Here is a 24,761-nt window from a genome sequence, read left to right on the forward strand (position 1 = left end):
AGCCTCACAGGAGAGGGAACTAGGAAGAACCTGATATGCTGGCAGGGGTGTATTGATACTTTTTATCCCACGTTTTTGTTTTTTTTTTTTATAGTTTTTTTTTCCAAAATTTCTATTTTACAATTTTTTTTATATTGTTAATCAATAAAAACATTGGTTTTCTGAAAATACCTTTAAATAGGTGTATCGGAAACCCAAAGATATGATACGCCTGTTATATCGTAGTCAACTGTATCGTCCGGTATCCGATACACAATGTACAGGCCTTTTGACCCATTTCAGGGGATAGGCAGGCCTAAGATTTATCCCCTGACCTATTTTTGAAAAAAAAAAAGCTTATATTAAGTACGAATCATCGTACATCCCTTCCAGTGTATTGATATTTTAAACCCTGGACGAAGCCAACCATTTCTATGAAAGAAACAACACGAAAAACTTGCATGGACAACAAATCCGAAACCAAATCCATCATTCCAAAAGTAAACCATATCGGTGTGGATGCTCAACGACAACCATCACTGCAACCACTAACATGAGAAGAGAAGAGCACATCTGTACAATAGCTTAAAAAGCATAATCCGCTGCTAAGATGGAAGAGATAGGAACTATACATTTTTGGAGTATTTCAGATATTAGGCTTCAGTACAACAAGCTTTCACTAAGAACTCTGCTGTTGTTTCCATATGCATTTGCTCCATTGCAAGCAAAATAGGAAAATTTGAAAGAAAATAGCAAACGAAACACTAAGGGGTGTTTGATAACATGGTTTTGTGTTTGAAACCAAAAGCAGCTGCTACAACAAAATTATATTGTTTTCATTGATGTGGCAGTTGTTTTTGTTTTTTGAAAACAAAACCAACCATGTATTGTCAAAAAACCCTTAGACTTGCCATCAATATAAACACATAAAATCCTAGAGTGATTCCTACAAAACTAGACCCTTTGGTGCCCCAAAAAAGCATAGGCAAATGGTGCATGCATCGATCTCCAGGGTGGGACCCATCGGACTCTTGGACTCGGCCTAACAGACTACTAAAAATCATGTGGCAAATGTATTGCACGAATCAGAGAGAGAGAGAGAGAGAGAGAGTGAGTGACACTCTCTTTTATATAAGGTAATAGAAGTATGCATCATACATTGTATTGGGGATTTTACCCTCTTATTTTAGTAGCCTCTTGATTCAACGAAAACAATCTTGCAATATCACATCACTTCTGAACAAGAGATTATCCATTATATATCATAAAGGATATTGTAGAAAGGGGAAATGAGTAATAACTTGAAAATACTCTTCTAACACAAATAATGGTTATGGGTACGTCCAATGGTTCCTTCCAGATACAATTCAAATTAAAAAAAAATGAAGCACAAAACCAGACATCTCTTGATATGGGCCAAAAGTCCAAGTTAAATCTGGAGCATTTCCCTGATGTCTAATTAACAAAATTTTGCTGCATCAAACTTCAATTTGACCTTCTCTTTTAACCCCTAACCCCAATTAAGGGTTAAGATGATGCTTGTTGCAAATCTTGAACTTCATATTCTATAGCTCCTGTTGGGAATAAAGCCAACAGAAAGGGAAGGAGGGGCTAGTGTCCTGAACAATTAAACTCCCTTCACTTAATGACGAAACCCCAAGTCATACCCAATTGACATCAATTCCTCTTCCTTGATCTTCACATCTCCTCTTAAGCACTTGAACAACTCTATTGCTGTAGGAGTGATTAGCCGACACCGATGCATGTACAAGACGGATAGCTGTTTGCAGCCATCCCGCAAAGCCTGGAATCCACGGTCACATAAATTTCGACACTTGTTCACATGAAGTACCTCCAAGTTATGGCAGTTCGTCCCTATAGCCTCCCATCCAGGCAATTTGACTTCATGACACAATGATAGATTCCATTCCTGAAGTGCTGGGCACCCCTTAGCTATGACCATGATAGAAGTATCACTCACACTTCGACACATTCGGAGGTTAAGGACCCGGAGCCTCATGGCAAATCCAGCCCCAATCCCGGCCAAACCATCACCATGAATGCACCAACTCAGACAAGAAACATTCAGATATTCAAGTCCCCCACCACTAACGATTCCTAATATGCCATTAGGGTCAAACTTGCATGAATCAGCCTCCAAATAAGTTAGAGTCTGTGAACAACCTCTAAATCCAATACCAGTAATACCTCGGCAGGATGATATCGTTACAGCTGTGAGTTGGCGGCATTCTCGTGATAGAGATCCTATCCCACAATCAGTAATGAGTGAACAATGTGAAAGATTCATATCTTTCAAAGATGAGCAGAATTTAGCCAGGGATTCCAACCCAGCGTCAGTGATGTTGCAGCGGTAAAGACTTACAGAAGTCAAAGAAGGACATCCATTAGCCACCGCAGATAGTCCACCATCTGTAATTCTAAAACAACAATCCAGATATAGAGATTGTAAGTTGGAGCCATAGCGTTGCAACAGTGTTAACCCTGAATCTGACAACTCGGTGCATCCAGATAAAGACAGAGAGCTAAGTTGTTGGAAACGTGTAAGTAGCTTATAAAGATGGAAGGACTCGATATTGGGGCCAACGTGAGAAAATGATGAGAGATTGGTCCTGGTCAAAGAACAATGGAACTGTAATGATCTACGACCTATGTTTTGAATCTGAAGCCAACGTCGACATGTTAAGCCAAAAGAATCTCGATCTGTGCTTCCTTGCAGCCACCGGAAAATAGCAAGAAGACAGTCATCAGGAAGGTCCATAATGGAGGTCACACTATCCTTACAATGATCCCCCATTTGTGTTTTCTTCTGATGGCTGTAAAGCTCGTATCCTTATGGTGAACTTATAAGCAGAGGCAGATGATGTGGGAGAGTCAAAACCACAGAGAGCAGGTGAGTCTCCATATCCATAGCCAATAAGAACTCCACATTTACGACAAAGAAGTTTGGTTTTTGAACGGTAGCGGCCCCAAGAGACGGGAAAACAATTTACCTCGTCAACTTGTGTGAATCTGCTAATATCAATGGAAAGGAAAGAGATAAAACCCTTCTTAATGGATTTACGGTAATCAGAACCTATGCCAGAAGTGATACGGTTAGAAGAATTCAAGTTCAAAGGGTAACCACAAGACCCACAGCTGCAGCAGGAAAAGATCGTAATGCGTTAGTTTCTACGTCATATGTGTAAGCAAAGATTATTATTGCCCTTAAAAACAATTAATACAAAAGTAAAAAAATAAAGAAAAAAATATTGGCTTTGAGAGTCTCAGTTTCGTAATCTATATAAGTTAATATTTTATTGAAGAAATATAGATGCATTTTTTATATATCCACTAGACACTATTCAAGTTCGATGTTCATATTCTGTCAGTCTCACAGATACACTACATCCACACACAAGAACATACTTTCCCTGAAAATAACTCTCAGACCACAATGGAAAGAACACTCAAGGGTCATCACCACTTGTGGTTTACTAAAATCGTAGAAAGAATACCTACCCTATAGTTTGTACGTCATATGTGTAAGCAAAGATTATTATTGCCCTTAAAAACAATTAATACAAAAGTAAAAAAATAAAGAAAAAAATATTGGCTTTGAGAGTCTCAGTTTCGTAATCCATATAAGTTAATATTTTATTGAAGAAATATAGATGCATTTTTTATATATCCACTAGACACTATTCAAGTTCGATGTTCATATTCTGTCAGTCTCACAGATACACTACATCCACACACAAGAACATACTTTCCCTGAAAATAACTCTCAGACCACAATGGAAAGAACACTCAAGGGTCATCACCACTTGTGGTTTACTAAAATCGTAGAAAGAATACCTACCCTATAGTTTGTATTTTACTCAATGTTCTGAAAATCGTAGTCGTATCGTAAATCGTAAAGGGGTTTGAATTGAATCGTATCGTGAATCATATTGTAAATCGTAAGATTTTTTCTTATTTTTTCAAAAACTGTTAAAAACTCTAAAATATACCTAAATCTCTCAAAAAGATAGAAAAAATGACTTTGCACAAGCTTTCTAACCCATAAACATCTTATTAGTAATGACAGACTTATAGTTACACTAGTGTCAATAAAAAGCAATATCTTTAATTGATATGAAATATAAATGAACCATAATTTTTTAGAAGGAACCATAATGTTTTCTAGAGTCTACAAGTATAGAGTCTTGTTTCTATTGCTTTAAATTTTAACTTTCAACTTTCAAGTGTTAAACAAAGTAACAAGCTACACACATCAAGTCATCATTTAATAATTATCCATACAATTTATACGATAGTGAGACCTACAAATGAAAGTTTAATTTCTCTGAAATTAATGAATATAAAGAGATATAATGTGTATAGAACTATGGATGAATTTTAATTCCATTCTAAAAAATCAAATTTTAAAGTCTATAAGTGCTTCATAAATCATAATCTAATTTCAAGGAGGAAGGAAAATATAAACAAGGGAAAAATGAAGACAAGAAAGAATGGGGCAAAGTCACTGTTTTAATATGAATAATGAAAGAAAGAAAACAAATGAACCCTGTTTTCATGTTAGAAAAGAGTGAGAAAATAGAATATATCCCTGTTTTTTCATAAAAAAAATGAGGGTGAAAATAATAGAATGGAACATGTTTAAAAATTAGCAAAAAGAAAATAAAGGAAGCTATTTTGGCACAATAGAAAGCAACCTGTTTTAACCTACAAAGTGCAAATACAACTCTGCTTTTGCATAATACAATTTTATTTTGTGTAAAAAGGAATGAAAAATGGGGATGAACCCCTGTTTTGTGATTTAAAAAGGGTGAGGGGAATATATCAGGGCTAAAGCCCTATTTTCATGCAAGAAAACAAGTAAAAATATTGGGGAGAAGCCCCTGTTTTTATGCAAAAAAAAAAAAATCAAGATAAGATATTATGAAACAAGGGGAAATGTAATAGGGCGGAGCCCCTGTTTTTATTCAAAAAGAAAGAATGAAACTAGGTACCCCTAGCTTTCATGCAAAAATGAATGAAAAACATGGGACAGAGGCCCTGTTTTCATGCCAAAAAACGATTGAAACAAATGGGGCAAAGCCCCTGTTTTTATGCCAAAACACCAACTGAAATAAATAGGGCGGAGCCCTTGTTTTCATGCCAAAAAACTGACTGAAATAAAGAAGAAAGAAGAAGAAGAAGAAGGAGGAGGAGGAGGAGGTTTGGAGCTTCACCGAAACAATGGAGAGTTTCTTCTCTTCCAGTCTCCCCCCAAGTCTTTTCCTTCAATGGTAAGTCATGTTTGATGATCGACCAAAGTGGATATTCTATGTTTTATAACTAAAGTGACGATTCAGCCCCTCTATGTAAAAGAAAAACTTAAAAAAGGAAGAGGGTTAAATGGTCATTTAATCTTAAGCTTTCAAATTCTAATCATATGAATTGTCCAAGAATTGCGATTTATGATTTACACTAGCGATTTGCTTACAAATTGTACCATTTATTCAAAATACGATTTGTATCGTTTTAGCCCCGATTTGATTTGAATCATATGATTCAAATTGTGAATCGCATGATTTTGAGTGAAACGAGTGAAAGTGGAAAATAGAAGAGGATGAAAGAATGCAAGGCATATGGAAGGCTTGGGGGATTAAAAGAATCAAGATTATAGATAGAGTACAAAATACAAATATGTGAATTGAGACGCGAAGCTAATATCCAAGTATTAAACAGATGTTCCTCCACAACTCTTTCCTTATCCACCAATTCACCAGTCCTTCTCTTTTCTGAAGAAGAAAAATTGGTGGTCAAAAATAAAATTTTGTTAGGAAAATGGCTGTCAAGACTACCCTTAGACGAGCAAATGACACAAGGTGGTTTTAAGCATTCATGGACTTTTGGCAAATGGTTGGGATGCCTGGCTACATTGTTATCCCCTTGGAAAGCAATTTCCAAGTCCTACCAGATTTCCTAAGATTTGTCAAGTGTGATGTGTGTATAGGGAAGAAAATAAACTTTTGGGAGGATCTATGGGTGGGTAACTGTTCCCTAAGGGATTATTTTCCTAACCTCTATTCTGTCTCGTCCTTAAAAAAAAAAAAAAGACTATTGATCAGGATGCACCTGTCTCCTCTACGAGGATAATTTGGGATTTTGCATTCAAAAAGGGCCTCAGGGATTTTGAAACCCCTGTTGTGATCATGTTGATTAAGTCTTTGGAGAATTTTTTGACGACCCTTCATTGGACCTCCATAGTTGGATTGCTTGCCACTCCAGCATTTCTCTTGTGCCTCCTTCTAAGCAATCCTCCTTTTCTAGCTCTCTACATCCTTTTCCAGTGAAAAAATTTGGAGCAAATTAATATGATAGGATCACTTTGAATTCTGAGAATCTGAGCTGGTTTGAGGGAGCTCACCCTCCTGAAATGGACGAGAGAGAGGAAGAGAGGAAGAAGGGAGAGACAGTAGAAGACTAAAGGATTATTTCATTTCATGCCTCGAATAGATGGGGGCTTACAATTATTTATACTCTCTCTTCAGTCTCTCCTGCACATGGACTAGACTGTGACTGCTAACTGGAGGGACGTGGCCTCCTCACGTAAACGAACCTCAGTGGAGGTTGCACATGGGTGATCAGGTGTTTCTCTTGTCTTGGGCCTGGTTGATGTGTGTCTTGGCCTGGGTCTCATGTTGTGGGCCCGAATGGATAGTTGGGGCCTATCAGTCCCACCCTCTTCAAGAAACACCTTGTCCTCAAGGTTGACATGGGGATACTGATCTTGTAGTTTGTGTGACAAGTTTTTCCACATGACTAAGGCCTGCTTGTGTAAGTTTTTGCCTATCTTGACCCCTCTTACATTCCTGATTTGTCGTGGTTCAACCAGTATATCCCCGTCTTCTGTGAATTGCAGAAGGGTCGGGCTGACGTTAGTTGTAGGGCTTAGGTAAGGCTTCAGCATACCAACATGGAAAGTCGGGTGTAATTTCGAGCAAGTAGGAAGGTCCAATTTGTAAGCCACCTGTCCCACTTGTTCAATCACCATGAATGGGCCAAAATACTTAGGAGCTAGCTTATGTCAAACTCGTCGGGCTACTGAAGCTTGCCGGTAAGGCTGGAGCTTCAAATAGACCCAATCCCCAACTGCCAATTCAAGCTCCCGGTGATTGCAGTCGTAGGCCAACTCCCGGTGATTGCTAGAATGGACAAGGTGAACAACGACTACATTAAAGATGCTTGGATTCTCACCACCACCTATCATTTCCCCCTTTCGTTGTTGACCTGTGTCTAGAGGTCTTGTTGGAACCAAAACCCAAATCATTGAGTCTGCCTTAGCTATTTTGGCATCATTGTCAATGATCAAAAGAATCTGCCAACATCGTAACAACTTGGTGGATACAAGCACGCATCCAATGCAATCTTCGTGGTCGAAGGTTCTGTGATCACCGGGCCTAACTCCAACAATGAACCAGAACTCATGGTTGTCACTAGGGAGCCATGGAAGAAGAGAAAGAACAGGGATCTGTAAAACTGGAGGGTGGACAGAGACGGGTTTCAGGTGGCATGGTGAGATAGGTCAGGTTATGGTTGCCGCCAATGAAAATGATGACCAGAGGTTGAACAACTGAGACGGACCTGGGCTGGGTATGGACAGGCTCGATTTAAGTGAGAGAGTGAGAGGGAAGAGAACAGGGACCAGGGATCGGGCTACATGGATAATGATGGATAGGGATATAGTCTTCACACCGCCCTTCTGTACCACCTCCCCTATTTTGTCACCTAACATCGCTGAGCTCATTGCTAGGGTTGAAGTCTCAACTCCTGATGATGATCTCGTTGTTGTTATTGGCTTTCCAATGCTCTCTATCAGCTTCGATCCTCCATTTTCTCCGAAATGAGTGTTGACGGAAGGAGCTCGGCGACTACGCTCTTCTAGAGAACTGACCATTGTGCCAAGCCTGTCTAAAATCATCTTCAGCTTGGCCAGAATTCCTTTCTGATTCCTCAGACTTCCCTCAAGACGACTGAGACTGCCTTCAAGCCTTGTCATCTGCGCATCAATGGATCAACCTGGCTCTGATACTGATTGATAGGACCACTTTGAATTCTGAGAATCTGAGCTGGTTCGAGGGAGCTCACCCTCCTGAAATGGACGAGAGAGAGGAAGAGAGGAAGAAGGGAGAGACGGCAGAAGACTATAGGGTTATTTCATTTCATGCCTCGAATAGATGGGGGGTTACAATTATTTATACTCTCTCTTCAGTCTCTCCTGCACATGGACTAGACTGTCACTGCTAACTAACTGGAGGGACGTGGCCTCCTCACGTAAATGAACCTCAGTGGAGGTTGCACATGGGTGATCAGGTGTTTCTCTTGTGTTGGGCCTGGTTGATGTGTGTCTTGGCCTGGGTCTCATGTTGTGGGCCCAAATGGATAGTTGGGGCCTATCCCAAAGATTAGAACTTTTTGTTGAGAGGTTTACCATTCAAAAATTAATAGCTGCCTTATTTTTTTTTTGTTTTTTGGTGTGTGTGTGTGTGGGTGGAGGGGCTAGGAGAGAGTCAACTCACCATTTACTAATCTTTAGTGGTTTTGTGGCAAGCATTTGAGAATGGTCTTTCTTTTTTGGGATGCAGATGGACTCCTCCAACTAATATTGCAGGACTGTTCGGTTCCATTATTTATATCATGCCCAAGAAAGTATTTTGTGGAGATGCACTATTGCAGCCATTCTATGATCAATATGGAAATAAAGAAATGAAAGGATTTTTAAAGGAAAATCAAGGTCAAAAGAGGTGATTGGGGAAATCATAAACAAAACACCATGGAATTTTTTAATATGAAAATAGATGACACCATAAGAGGACGGAATTTGGCAGATAGCTCATCTAGAGCCTCAAGGACTTTGGTGCAACAGAATCCACCAACATCCATAGTTGTCAAGGCATTGCACCTAGGCACCCACCTCTGATTGAATGCCTCGACTTACAGCAACAAGGCACCTGCCTAGGCGACAAAAATGACAAGGCCAGAGCCTTACTAAGTATCATTCATATTGCTACATCAGTACGTCTTGCTAATAAGTGTGCATTACTACATTCTGTTATATATCCTGTATGTCACTTGTACTTCTTTACTATTGAAATTTAAAAGATTGAAGGTTTTTTTGCTAGTTTCTTTTTTTGTTTTTACATTAAATGAATAGAGGCTCTGCCCTCGATCCTTTTCTCTTTTACTTACTCTATTTTTAATTTCATCATGGAAAAAAATCATAACCTTCATTAGTTGCTAATTTGATATGAAATTGCACTAGCAAATACTTATTATATTAGTATTATTTTGAATGTATTAAAATTAATATATTTGAAATTTTATTGTCCTAGATATGATGATTTACTATGTTTTGAGAAGAAATTTAATGTTTTTATTTAATAAAAAAAATCTATTTTTTCAATTAATATAGATTTTGAATGATGAAAAAACTAGGGAACTAGATAAATTTTAGTTTTTTTTATTTTATGTAATTCTTATTGCCTAGGTGCCCCACTGTCACCCAGAATCACTTAGATGCCTTGACAACCATGCCAACACCAAATCAGCAGATCAGCTAAAAATGAATTTTGATTGTTGCAAGGTGAAATTAATAGTCATACAGCAAGGACTAAGATTGGGGAGAAATCTAGGGTTTATGAAGGCAAAAGTGGAAAGAGATTCTAATATAGTGGTGGGCTGGATGAATAGAAACAGTCAAGACTTATGGCAGTACAAGCACATAATGAAAGAAATCAGATTTTGAACTCATGGCTATATTGGATCGACAGTCTGCAAATAGCTTGGTGGATTCTTTAGCCAAACAAGGGGCAATGCGGGACAATTTGTTTTGAGCTCAGATGTAATGTAAGAAGAAATAAGGTGCAAAAACTTAAGATATATTAAAACTAGAGATGGGATGCTAGGCACTATATACATATTTATCTTTTAATTAATAAAGTTTTAAGTCTAACCTATCATAGAGAAAAAAAAAAAAACAGTTATTGAAGACTTATAGATCAAATGATACCCACCAATGATATGGATTCTAGAACTGGTGGGTTTCTGGAATCTCAAGTATCAGACATAGAAGGAAATTTTGCTCATTTGTTCGTTTTGATGATCGCAACAAAGGGAAGGGTTAGTTGAAAAATAAACTAGAAGAAGAGGGATTGCTACAGGCATCAAATTGTTCTGACTTCTGAGATTATGATCAGTCAATTGGGGGTGAAATTGAAAAGAAATAAAGGCAACATTCTGGAGTTAAAGGCCCAATGGTGTAGCATTTTTGGGGATTCTTAAGTGGGCACCCTTTGTTTAAAGGCTAGAGTGTGTAGGACTAGAAGATGAAAGAATTCCAAGAGTTTATGATTTGTACATATTATAGAAGTTTTTTCTTGTCTGCAGAGTAGTCTTTGTGGGCCTAGTTCTAGTAGAAAATTTAAAGGGGGTGTATAAGAAGTAATGTTTTAAAACGCGGAGGCGTGACGCAAGGTGTTCCACTACCTAGAGGCGTGAGGCATATTTCAGAACGCAAGAGGCGAAAGCCTCCTTAAGAGGGGAGGGGGGGAGGTAAGATGAGGATGAAGAGAAAGGGGGGGTCTTGTCGAAGCGGAGCAAGACCCCCCTAACTCAAAAAAAAAAAAAAAAATTGGGCTGCATCAAAAAGGAGGCGGGGGGGTCTGGGGGGCAAAGTGGCAAACCACTTTCTTTCCCCTTATCTTTTCTTCCCTTCCCTTTCCTTTTCCTTTCTTTCTTTTTTCTCTTTTTTTCTTCTCTTTCTTATTCTTTCCCTTCCCTTTATTTTCCTTTCCTTTCCCTTCCTTTCCTTCCCTTTCCCTTCCTTTCCTTTCCTTCCCTTCCCTTTCCTTTCCTTTCCTTTCTCTTTTTCTTCCCTTCCCTTTCCTTTCCTTTCCCTTCCTTTTTTTTTCTTTTTTTTTCTATCATTTTTATATAAAATGTGCATGAGGCGCATGAGGCATACGCCTCTAGCACACCTCATGAAAAAAGCGCAAGAGGCATATGCCTCAGAGGTGTCAATGCCTCTGGTTTACGCCTCTGGGCGTTTTGCCTGGAGGCGCGCCTCTGGGTGTACGCCTCCCACGCCTTTAAAACACTGATAAGAACTAAGAAAAAAGGTGGAAGGGATAATGATCATGTTGTTTTCATGTCAAGTGTGCGTATATGTTCAAATCAATATGTATGTAGTCTTGGTGGGTCTTCAACAGGCATATTAGAAGAGTTCTTTCTTTCTTTCTTTTCTTTTTTTTTTTGTTGTAAAGAAAGGGAGTGATGTTTTCCATCCAGTTGAAAAGATTGATGTGATTTATGTTGAAAGGAAAGAATTAGAGAAAGAGAAAAAGAATAATAGTAACAATTTTATTTTGATGAATGAATAATAGTAACAATTGTCCAGGCAAATCCCACATATGCTCCATCTCCTGGATGCACTAGAATTAAAAATGGGAAGTGTTTTTTAGAATTACAGAACAAGGCCTATAAATGAGTTATTGGATGTGTTGGTTGGAAATTAAGTAGAGGAAGAAAATAGGATGGAAAAAGAGGTGGTGAAGTGGACTTTGGAGATGACACTGTAACTACCGACAAAAATGTAAGGTAGATAAGAAGGTCTAAAGTGAATCTAGACAGCATGACTGAAAGAAGAAACAGAGATGGGTAGTAAGTTGAGGTTGTTATTCCTAAGAGGTGAAGACTTTGCCAGAAAATAGTACTTAGAGTTATAAGAAAATCCTAGACATAGAGGGTAATTGATTTACTTCTTTAAAAGGCGAGTTATCATTTGGTTTTTCAAGAAGTTATCTAGTAGGGGTGAAGGCCTGAGATATCTTATCCTAATCCTTGTTTAATGGATTTTTATTTACTATAAAGAAACATTAGAAGGTTCCAAGTTCTCACCTAAAAATGGGTCTACACCAAAATAAACATTTATTTTATAAGTGAACTAAAAACCAGTATAATTAGATTACCTTCAGCCATCTATTTCTGCATAAATTTCAAGGCATTAAAGAGCTTCCATAATAACTTATCTCCACTATTCAAATGTAACATATACAACCACACAGTTGCAACCAATTTTGGAGACAATCTTTTGCTCAGTTAGGTTTCCCATGTGCAAACTCCCCCTCCCCCCCCCCCCCCCCATTAGATGATAGAATGTAAACAGGCCTCTGCTGGAGGTTAATACCTCCTTCATGTATTATTTTGATAAATTCAGTTTCCTGTGTTTTCTGTTTGCACTGTTGTTTCTTGTTCTTTGTAAGTATTGTTTCTTGTTCTTTGCTTATATAGAAGAAAATATGAAACACCTAAATACATAAATTACTGCAAACCAATAAAGTTACATACTTGCAGGAACAAAAAAAAAAACACTGGTCTGCCCTGTTTTTGTTCATTTGGGGGATAGGTGAAAAGCCTCTTTTTCAGTTCAAAGTTCAAACTAACTGAAAGAGATAGATGTTCTGACGCATTCAACCCCCAAAAAAAAGAAACTTATTAATACCAGATTGATAATGATGATGAGTCATATCAGATTGATGACGAGAGAAGGATGTATTTATTTCTTTTACAGGGGTGGCAGGGTCCAGCTCCAAACCCTTAAGTTTTATGATAGAAGGATTGTGCAATATAGAAAATCATACGAAAACTCAAACATAATGCAAGGAAAAAAATAAGCACCTTTTTTTATTTTTAAGTGATCACATTTGAAATTATGCCCTATAGTATTAGATAGGACCTCAACATGAAAAGAGATAATGGAAACCATTATTGTGTTGAGGGTTTAAGCATGGTGAATCATCAAAGATCTTTCTTCTTTTTGTTTCAATTAGATCAAGGATCAGAAGTCAGAACCTCATTCACAATAAGATTTTTTTTTTTTTGATAATCACATCATTCATAATGAGATTCTTTCATAACCAAAATTGTCTTTCATACCTGCCAATTAGATATTGTGGCCTAGCCTACTAGGGGACTGTGGTTTGGTCCTTATAATCTCAGACATCAAATATGATGATATGAGATAATTCAAATTTCCCTACCTTTCCAATAGCTTATCTAGCTATAAATAAAGTAGGAAGAATGAATGAGTCTGGGGATTCAATTCCACACTAGGCCTTTCTGTAATAGAAAGGGGCAAAGGGGTACTCGCCCCCCACCGTATTTGTATCTTTCTCTTTTTCTCATTTTAATTAAAATTCTCTTTGATATGGTTACTGATAAAAAAATAGACAAAAATAGACTTCCAATACCTTCCCATCTGCTTAGTATCAGCTAAAATCTTCACTTTTTAATCAAATAATTCATGCCTATTTGCATGAGTGGAATAAAATTTACAATTCTCAACTTCTTTAATAGAGTTAAAGGAGTGTAATTGTCAAACATACTAACAAAAACACTGGTTAGGGCCTATTTGTTTGAATATATGGTAAAGTATGGCTTACAAAAACATGGATAATAAATCATCTCAGGAAGGTAAAAACCTGTTTCAAAAAAGGTGCTTATCATGTGATTGTTTTGGCATAAAATGACTAGAAAATATAAAAATTAACTAATGGGACAAAGGTCATTTCCCTTATTTCCAGCAGGCCACGTTCTACTATTTCATATGCAAACAAATTGTCAGCACGATCTCAAAAGCCATAAAACCATAAGAAAGGAAAGGAAAAAAAAGGAATGAGGGGGGGGGGGGGGGGGGTAAGAACATATTACATAGAAAAACAAGTGCATATAAATAGGATATTAATAAGATGAACAATGAGCTTAAACATAGGTTGAAGCAACAGCAGCATTTAATATTGTGAAAAAAAACCTATAATATGTGTCTTTCATGAGCATTTTCGATTACATGTCAGCATCCAAAGTATGACAAACAGGATTCCAAAACTAAATAACTGGTACAAAATCGAATAATATGAGTAATACCTTCAATGACCACTAAAGATATCAAAAATAAAAAAAGAGAAGTAATTTTCACTATCGGAATTCATCCATATCATCTAAAGAACACTGTATTCAACAAAATTGCAAGAAACAAGCCAACAATTAAATCCAACAGAATGGTTAGTGGATATGTAACAAGCTTCATTCATAACGGAGTAAACTTGTTCTATTAAATCCTAACCGACTAAGTACAAGGATTGATTAAACAAAGACCCAGTATATAAAAAGGAAAGGAACCAGTAAATTTTCGCCAAATAAGGAAGAATTATAGTACCCACTAATTCTAGTGTTTATCTTCAATCACCATTTAAAAGGAAATCGAAAAACAGGACGACTTTGGCCATCAGAATCCACTAACAGAATCAAGACCCTACGTTCGACGAGTTTAAACAAAATCACAACCATTTAAATTAAATTAAGCAGCAAAATTCAGCATAAAACAATTGCTAATTAGATTGGAGACTTGAAGTTTCCCGTAAACCTGAACCCACTATTCTAACAGAAAGGAAAACGAATCAAAACTGTAAGTCACATAATCAAATGCAAATAGATAGATAGATATAATATATATATATATATATATATATATATATATATATATATAGAGAGAGAGAGAGAGAGAGAGAGAGAGAGAGAGAGAGAGAGAGAGAGAGTACCTGTAAGAGACATCTGCTTGGGACATCCTCGAGGATCAAAGATCAAAATTTTTGTAGAAACTCGAACCTAACAAAAGATTAAGAATCCATTTGAGGGAGAAAGAACGAGTTCCCCTTACCGATTTATCGATCGGTGGAAGCATCGCAGAGGGAAGAAAAGTTAATAGAGAACAACAGAGTCAGAGAGGGAGAGAGAGAACCCCGTTTTCTCAGCTTTGGATTTTGGACAGGCAGTTGAGACTTCGGAAATCGGAAGAGAATTGAAAAGCGCTCGGAGAGAAAACGATTCTTTGTGCTTTTATAGAAAGAAGGTCACCGTCGAAACTTTCGCTGTGCGTTCCATAGCCTGGGCTGTCAACTGGGCTATCCTTTGATAAGCAGGCTGTCGAATTTGAACAGCCAAACTTCTCCAACTCGTAACAAATCGCTTATTTTTCATTTTATCATTTATTACCTTTTTACTTTTTTTTCACTCATCCATTTCAATCCCACATTTTTCTCATTATCATTTTTTGGACAAATTGTTTTGTGTGCCATTAATAAATTAAACTAAAAACAATTATATTTTTAATAAAAAATAAAAACTTGTTATTATATATCATGATTGAGATTGCTCGAGAATAACTTTTATTAATGAATTTAGCTTATTGGCTTTCTCAACAATAGGGGTGCTAACAAAACACCAAAAACCAAATTCAGTTTCATTTGGCATTTTAAAAAAATTGAAAGACTAAATCAGTTTTCGATTAACCTAAAAAAATGGGCGATTTAATTAAGAGAAAGTTTTCTATTAGTATCCTATACTTTGGGCCTAGTGCCATTTTGGTTCATGGACTTTAAAATGCAATAATTTAATATTCAAATTTTCAAAACGTGACAACCAAGTATTTGTCGTTAATCAGATGTTAACCTATGGTTAAGTGACATTTGAAAAAGACACAAATGCCCTTTAAGTGTCATTTAATTTCTTTATCAACCATTTAAACATTGACAAAAAATTAATAGTCCCGAATTCTTGCATCTTCCATTTAAGGAAGTTGGGGTCATGTTTGAATAGAAGATGCAATGATTTGAGACTATTAATTATTTGTCAATGTTTGAATAGTTGATAAAGAAAATTAGGTGACACTCAAAGGACATTTGTGTCTTTTTCAAATGCCACTTAAGAGTTGATTAACAACTAGTTAACAACAGGTGCTACATTGTCATGTTTTGAAAGTTCAAGTACTGAATCGCCTCATTTTAAAGTTTGGGGACCAAAATGGCATTAGACCCAAATTACAAAGTACTAATTGGGAATTTTCCCTTTAATTAAACTGATGAATCGATTAACCAATTGATTGAGTTCGAAACTGACCAATCAATTAACCAATTGATTCAGTTCGATTTTGCTTGGGAGATTTTCAAAAACTAATATTACCAATTCGGTTTCAAAAAATACCCCCCACTTTTGAATTCTGATAACCAAACCATAATCACCCCTACTCAACAACAACTTACTAGATTTAGAACATCTTTGTTACTTAAAAAAAAAATGTAAGTATACAAATGAAATGAACCGCAAAGATACAAGTTAATATCATATAATAAAAAATAAGAAACATCACATACATTGACATAATCCCCTGTAGACCTAGCAATTGGGTTGGGTGTATCGGGTTCGGGTTGGGTCAAAGTACTTTGGGGTGATTCGGGTCGGTTGTCAAATGCTAGACCCTAACCCTAAATATTCGGGTTAGGGTTGACCCATGGGTCAATTCGGGTCATCCCAAAAAATAATTGAAATTAAAAAAAATAAAAACAATTTAAAGAATAAACAATAAAAAGTAAAGACTAAATAGAAAAAAATTAAAAAGTGGAAACTTCTAACAATGCATAAATAATCAGTGCAATTAAACTTGACAATCAGGTCAGTGAGTTGACCCATGACCCAACGCAATCCGGTTTTTTTTTTCGGTTTGGTCGGGTCGGATCATTTTCACATTCGAATAACAAATATGAAACTGTAACCCTATTTTTTTGGGTTGGGTTGGGTTGGATTCGCGGGTTGGGTCAACTTTTTGCCAGGTCTATTCCCCCGGAATTATGTCCGTGTTACCTGAACCATAAAAGTTTCAAATGCTCTCCAAACTTTCACAAATTAAATGTCGTTAGTGGTGAGATGAAAAGACAATATTACCCTTATTGATTTGGTACGTGTGATGGAGTTTTGTTCTCAAACCCTAAGAAAGAACTAAAACCTACAAATGGACGATGCAGCATAGATCTCTGTGTATGTGCACGAGGAACAAGAAGCTATTGTGGATAGAGACCAATCGAGAGTATAAATATAAAAGTTTGGAATGATAGAAGGCATTCCTCGTCTAATGTTGACAAAATACAAAAATAAAAAAAGGTATGTATCGATCTTATCATATGCATCTATATCGACTTGTTGGTAACTTGTTATCGGATGTATATTGATATTTTGATCTTCGGTTATGTTGATAAATTGATCAATTATATCTTTTTGAGTAAGGTTTTAAAATTGAACTGGACAATGAATCAGTTAGAATCCAGTCCCTGAGTCGAATGGTCTAATTATTTTAATTGAATGGATGGCCTATTTCATAATAATTTAAAAAAATTAAAATGGCCAAAATTGTTAGATGATTCGAACAGTTCAAATGCCCAAATTAGCGATTTACTGATTAAATCAATAGTTTTTGGCAAAATAACGGTTATGGGGTAAAACAAAACTAGTTATTTGACTAATTTTTGGTTTTTTCAGTCCGACCATTTGGTATCGTTAATGTCCGGCACGAGATACATATTGCATTGTATTGGCCAATACATATCGATACGGACTAATACACTACCCGCGAAACGCGAATGTGCATACGCATACTTGTGTACTAAAAAGGAAATGTGCAAGATTCAAACCCACATCCAAAGCTGATGGAGAACTTAATGTCCACACCCTACAAGCTACTACACCACTCCATCTTTTGTGTTTATGAGTAAATGATTACAAACCTTATTTCTTTATTACTTAAATGCAGTTCAAATAAATAATACATATTATGGTTAACTCCAACTAAAACTTAAAAAAGTAATGCTTAAAATCAGAATTTTATAAAGTAATAGAAATAAATAATATATCAAATCCATATTTATATCAAAATATTATTTGAATCTCAAAAAAATTTATAATACAATATTAATAAGAGAATAATTATTTTAGTACTTAAATTTTATAAATTTGCACATGATATATATATATAAATATATAAATTTACATTACATAAAATCATATTTCTTATTTAGAAAATAAAAACATTGTTTACAAAATATTCAAGAATATAATCTTAAATTGAATCTATCAAATCTACTAATCTACATTTATACCCAAAAAATATTTTTAATTAGAAAATTATAGGAATAAAAATATAATAATGGAATAATCATTTTAAAAGTTAAAAATTATGAAATTGCATATGATATGTACCTTAGAAATTTTAATAGATTTGATATATTTTAAGTTGAGATTATACATTATATAAATTATTAATGGATATTTTAATTTACATAGATAATTTAATATTTAGTTGACCTCTTTGTTAATGTAAAAAAGTAAAAATAGTAAAATAGAAAATAATTGATATAATAATTAAAATATAATAGGAAAATATGTTTTGCATTTTGGACTCTTGATTGATACATTATCCATAAAATTGTATGATATTTATGTATCATATTATATTAATTGTAATATAATATTTTTCATATGTACCATTAAAAAATATATTTTATATATATTTATACATTATTTATAGTTATTTGACCTTAAATTTAATATTATTAATATATTATGAAATTTTTATGTGTTCTCCTAGTGTATTCATTTTTTTCGTTTGTATTCATGCGTTTCTAAAGTGTATCCGTATCCATATCTATATCCAAGTTGTTCGATACGATACTCAATAACGATACTTCAATTTTTGAGCATGATACCATTTAGGGGTGAGTATGGGTATGTTAGGTTTGGTTCCAAGGCATAACCTAGAATTTACCATGTAGACAAGGTTCAAAAAATCGATACGATACACCCTGTATCAGGCGTATCGTATCGTATCGTATCTTTTGGGTCTCAAAACACTTGTTTTCGTATTGTATCATATTGCATCGTATCGTATCGTATCGTATCATATCATACCCTTTTTAATAAAAGGGTATGATATCGTAACCATGTAGATAAGGGTATGGTATCATACCCTTTTTTAATAAAAAAAACCCATTTTTAGTTCCCAAAAACCAAAATTTGAAAAAAAAACTAAAAAATTTCTAAATATCGATACGCCTTTACCAATACGCAAAGACATATCGATACTTTGAACCATGCGTGTAGAGATTGATTTCAAGTTTTTGGAATCAAAACCTACCCTTTCCAAGATCAGTTTGGCCTTAGCAGTTCTAAGGTTTATCCATGAAATCTATTGTTTAATAATGATAATAATAATAATATGCTATCTTTTAATTTATATTTTTCCCTTTCAAATCTTTGACTTTGAATAACTATTTAGTATCTATCATAAATATTCCAATTTAAAATCCATATAGTCAATTTCAAAAAATATAAAAAAAAACATTATCCATAAACAGCCTAAATATCACATAATAATTAATAGAGAAAATTTTAAAGAGGTAATATTGAATCCAGCGTTAGTAAGCCGTTAAGTGCATATAAAAAGACAAAGATACCCTTCAAATGTAGACTACCAAAATGAATCATAATATTGAATAAGGGGCAAAGAGAGCCCGGTATCAAGTCTCAGCCACCTGAAGTGGGAGAGAAAGAGAGAGGTAGAAGAAACGACGGAGAAATCACCACTGGTTCAGATCTGTCACCGGAAGTTGCAGCAGCGGATAGAAGTTAGGAATACAGAACTGGTTCAGATCTGCCGCCGCTCTGCTTCTCTGTGAAGAAGATGAACAGTGTTTGAAAATGATGTCGTGAGCCTCAGTGCAGAACCGCAGCAATTGCCAACGCTGCGACATGCCTCAGTGCAGCCATGGCGGCACAGCTTGTTTGCATCCGATGATATCGTGAGCCAAAGACTCATGGTTCAAAGCAGCAGTAGCGGGGAAACGGCGTCTGGGAGGCGATTGGGGGCAACGCAGGAGAGAGAAGAAGAAGAAGAAGAAGAAGAAGAAGAAGAAGAAGAAAAAGAAAGTGAGGGGAAAGAAATGAATAAAGAAAAGAATGTCGCCGTTGCTAGGAGTTGCAGCGGCGGTTCGGCTGAAGTGACTGTGACAGGGGAAGGGGCGGTAATCTGTGGAAAGGAGAAAAAAACGAATGAGGAAGAGGATGAGAGAAGAGAAGCTGAGAGAAAGAGAGGAAATAAGAGAATGCGAGGGAGTCGGATAAGGTTGTCGCCGCTACTCTGTGTTGGGAGCTCTGTCACTGCCGCTGTCTCAAGGAAGAAGATGAACAGTAAAATGGGAGATTCTCGTTGGGGAGAGAGAAATCCAGGAGCAGTTCAGTCATAAAAAGCTTTTGAGAATAAACATTAACGGTCCTGAGAGGGGTGCCGTCGCCGCTGCAACTCTGTTCGAACAAAGGGGAAGAGGAATATCGAAAGAGAAAAGATTCTGATAGTTGCAGCTACACGTTCCGGTGGCGGTGAGGAGATTGTGTGAAGGTGGAGGACAGAGTTGCAGCGGTTGGTGGATGGAGGCTTCACCTCCATCACCGGACATGACCGGTTCCAATAGAATTGTAGAAATTCCTTCAGTTCTGGTTAGTAATCAGCTTAAAATTCAGAATAGATTCATGCAAGAAGAAGGATGTACCCGATTGTTGTTCATTCAGTTCATTATTTCTAGACTTTGCAGAATAAAGTCATGCAAATGAACCACTACCAAGTATGATAAGAAAATTCAAGAGCTGACTACACAGTGTGAGCACGAGACAGATAATGCTATGAGGCTTGGATGTCCCTGACAGCAGCAAATGAGCAGCTACAGAAGGTCAGGATGGAACTTGATGATAAGACGTTCCAAACTCAGTCTCTGGGTAAGATGAAATCAAATAATGCAAGCCTGATCTTCGGTGGCGATGTTGGGGTGGAACCGGGCATGGCCGGAGCCATTGTTGCAAGCATCTGTGTGGCGAAGAATGGCTGGCTGATGGTGGATGGAAGAGATTTGAGTTTCGAGAACTTTATTTTTATTTTCTTTGAGAAAAAAGATGATTTGGGTTCTGTTTCATTTTCTTGAAAAAGAAAATGATGAATAATATTTAAGGATAATTTTGACATTTTGAAAAGCACATTATAACACTAAATTGGTAATCAACCTATACAGGGTACTTAAAGGAAATTTTCCCTTATTAATATAACACAATCAAATTTCACACATGCCACAAATTTTGTTAAATCCAATCAACACTACACACATTCCCCGAGGTTAGTTCTCCGAGTTGACTTGGCTCTAAAACCGGTTTGGGCGGGGTTGGTACCAAGATTTTAAAACCGAACCCTATTCAAGAACCAATTGTTACTAGCCTTACATAGTAGAACCAACGTACATGGAACCCTAGAACCAACCCATTTGCTCACCCCCGAGTACCATTGTCGGTTGTATCAGTGCAATTCGGGCATTTAAAATTTTAGAATAAATTAATTGATGCACACATGCCTATTTTTCATCTATTTTAAGGGTCCGTTTGGTTTGCAAGAATAGGGGTTTGGAATCGGAATTAGAATGGACTATTCTGATTCAAACTGTTTGATTGGGCACCCATTCCTGCTAGAATGACATTCCCCCATTTGAGGTAATGGCCATTCCTTGTCCCTCCCTTAGGAACAAAATCTCATTCCTGCTAATTTTAATTCCCATTTCCTTTATTGTCTGATCAAACAGACTATAAGAATGGACCATTTCAATTCCGATTTTGGAGAATTTCGATTCGAATTCCGACAATTACGAACCAAACGGACTCTAAGTGTATTTTGCAACTTTTCATATTTAGGTAGTAAACTGACACATACCCAAAATTTGATGGGTCTTTTTAGAGTTTACCCTATTAAAGTACTATATATATATATATATATATATATATAAACAAATTGGATTGGAATGCATCCATATTTTTTTCTTTGGTATTAGACAAAGAGAAGCAAACAGACACGTCACAAACATTCAAACAAACAAAATTACCGCCCTACAACAACAAACAATAAGAAGATAGAAAAAACAACAAAACCATATAAAGCATAAGGATAACCACAACGATCTTTTTACTTAAAAACTCCGATATTCAGGACTTTCCACCCATTTCCACCTCATTCCCATTCGTTTCATATAATGTAAACTAAGGTTTTAAAAACTGACCCGGAATCATAACCGTTCTGGCCATTTGAATGGTTTGGTTGTCCAATCTGAATGAACAGTCCATCTAATTTAAAAAATAGCTAAAACCGTTGAATGGATAGTGGATAGACAGTTTGACTATCTAAGTCAATAGATTGTTATTCAAATCAACGGTTTTTGGCTAAAAACCAAGTTAAGGGTGGAATGAAATGGGTTATTTAGACGATTCTCCGGACAAACAGTCCAACTGCCTGAGTCAACGACAATTAAAAAACACTGATGAAAGCAACATTTACATCCATATGCCTGAGTCAACGACAATTGAAAAACACTGATGAAAACAACATTTACATCCAAATGATGAATGCTTGCCTCTACACTAATATCGTGTATAACAATCTTTAGGCCATATAAGTGGTCACTTTTAGAGTGTATATTTGGGAGGGCTTCAGTTTTGAATCATAGTTTTCAAAATCGGATCGGACCAGATGGTTAGATTGGAAAAACTGGGAACCAGTCAGGTGGATGGTTCCGTTTTTCCCAAAAACCGGATTTCTTCCCAAAACCGTTGATTTTGGTCAGTGAATTGCTGAACTGGGTGGTTAACCGTTCAAACCGTTCGAATGATTTTGACCGTTTTTTTATTTTTTTATTTTTTTTGTCATAATGGACTGAGTATTCGGTTCGAATAGTCTAACCATTCGACCTGGTAATTGAACCCCTGACCAATTGGGTTTTAAAAACCATGGTTTTGATTGAGACACATTGAAGAAACTACTAAAACCATTATAAAGCTACTAAATATAGTTTCTAGGCTTTTTATGAGGAGCCACCTAACAAATCCAGAAGTCTCTGTGTAATCCCTTCCAAACGGGCACTCAATAACCACCATTGCAGGGTTGCTTCATCAAACAACTTTCAGCATCAAAAAAGCTCTTCGGGGTCAAAACTTAAAATTAAAAATAACTTTGCTACTTGACCCTATTGCCACCAAAAATAACTAACCCCGACTTAAAACTTAGGGTCATTTACTAACACCCCCTATTGTTTCACGGATTTATTTAAGCCTATCTAGAATTCTCATTTTACTAAAACACCCCTATAATTTGTAACCTATTAACGTAATTGACCTTTCACTAATAAGTATTTGTTTTTCCATATGAAAATAGTAACTGAACACCTAAACTGAATGGAAAATGTTTAAAGGGCATGGGCCTATGATTGTTTATTGCAAAATTACCCCTAATACATCTTCATACAAAAAATAAAATTAACCAAATAGAGACAAATAAAATGGTTCCTTGTGTTTTACCAAGGGAAAATGGTATTTTATTATAATTAAATTTATTTAAATGGAGATTAGGGTCAAAACTGTCATTTCCGCTGTTATATAGTGCAAAGTCAATTAAGTAAATCAATTGCAAAATATAAGAGACATTTTAGTAAAACGCAAACTATAAGGTAGTTTTTAGTAATTCCATAAAAATATTGGAGTGTTTTAGTAAATGACCCTAAAACTAATTATATCTTTCATCAACATTTATATTAACTAATCCCAATTCCCAAACATGTGTGCCTCTTAAAAAGAGTTCATTTTATACTTGTTAGCAATATTTTCAAAATGTCATTGACCTTAGTACTTGAACCATATAAATAATATAAAAAAAAAACATCAACTTGATAACAAACTACTAACCCGAATGACCTAACCATTGGATCGATCATTCAACCAATGTTTTTCGAACCGCCGTTGACCCGAATGGTCAGATCGTTCGGCTCGGGAGCCATCCAAGCAACTGGCTCCATTTTATCCAAAACCCAGAATCTGATAAAAAACCATTGAAAAAGTCAACAAACCATTGATCCGGGCAGTCGAACTGTCGACCCGTTCAACGATTTTTGACTGCTTTTTTATTTTTTAATTATTTTTAATTTTGCTGTCTGAACGAGCTATCCATTCGAACTAGACAATCAAACCGTTGACCCAAAAACCAGGGACCAGAACGATTCTATTTCCGAATCGTTTTTTAAAACGTTACATTCAACCCGAACAAAAGTTCGCAAGCTAATAGCTAATTTTTATATTCTAATTTATTATGTTAGTTATGACATCACAAGTCAACCTATTCGAATTTGACGATTGAACTATTGACCTAGAACCTAGAGGCAAATGCAGTTTCATTTTTTGGGTTGATTTTTATAGGTGTAATTTAGGCCATGCTAGCTTGGTACATTTTTTTTTTTCGTTCTGCCCACACTATAACGAACCATACTAGCACAACATGCCAGTGTAGGGAGAGGGCCTGACATGAGCCCAGGCCCATATGCTGACACACTTCTTTTTATTAAAAATTTTTTAAAAAATAATGAAAGAATAACTTAACAAGGTAAACAATAGATTTAAAAAATCTTAAAATTTTATTTCATATGAACTTTAACGTATATGAAATAATAAAATGAAAATGAAAAAATACAAAGGAATTGTATAATAAAATTGAAAATAAAAATATACAATGGAATTGAAAAAAAAATCACAAATGACTTATAAGTACAATTATTGAATATTGGGTCTTTACTCTTCACTCTTGTCTTCAAGTTGCACCTCCTTGATCTTGATATTCTAGTGATGCATTAGCTGAAGTGTATCTTCCTTGATTTTGTAGTCTATCATTCACATCTAACCAATCTTTGAAAAATATACACATCTCTAGAGTTTCATACGTCATATGGCTTCTCTTGTCATCTAGGGCTGTCAATGGGTCGGGATATGACTCGATGGACCCAAAC

At 35.9% G+C, this 24,761-nt stretch overlaps 1 protein-coding gene across 1 annotated transcript; it reads right to left on the bottom strand.

Annotated features, from left to right (window-relative positions):
* Window positions 1–1,213: 1,213 nt before the first annotated feature.
* On the bottom strand, window positions 1,214–14,894 carry LOC148873391 (RNI-like superfamily protein). Its single transcript, XM_088966484.1, has 2 exons — window positions 14,622–14,894; window positions 1,214–3,135 (listed from the first exon to the last, which is right to left on the bottom strand). Exon 2 carries the CDS (start codon window positions 2,792–2,794, stop codon window positions 1,622–1,624), a length of 1,173 nt encoding a protein of 390 aa, XP_088822610.1. The 5' UTR covers window positions 2,795–3,135; window positions 14,622–14,894; the 3' UTR covers window positions 1,214–1,621.
* Window positions 14,895–24,761: the final 9,867 nt, after the last annotated feature.

The sequence above is a fragment of the Nelumbo lutea genome, chromosome 1, assembly GCF_056320005.1.
Source record: "Nelumbo lutea isolate HS-2025 chromosome 1, American lotus-T2T, whole genome shotgun sequence".
In the NCBI taxonomy this organism is placed as follows: domain Eukaryota; kingdom Viridiplantae; phylum Streptophyta; class Magnoliopsida; order Proteales; family Nelumbonaceae; genus Nelumbo; species Nelumbo lutea.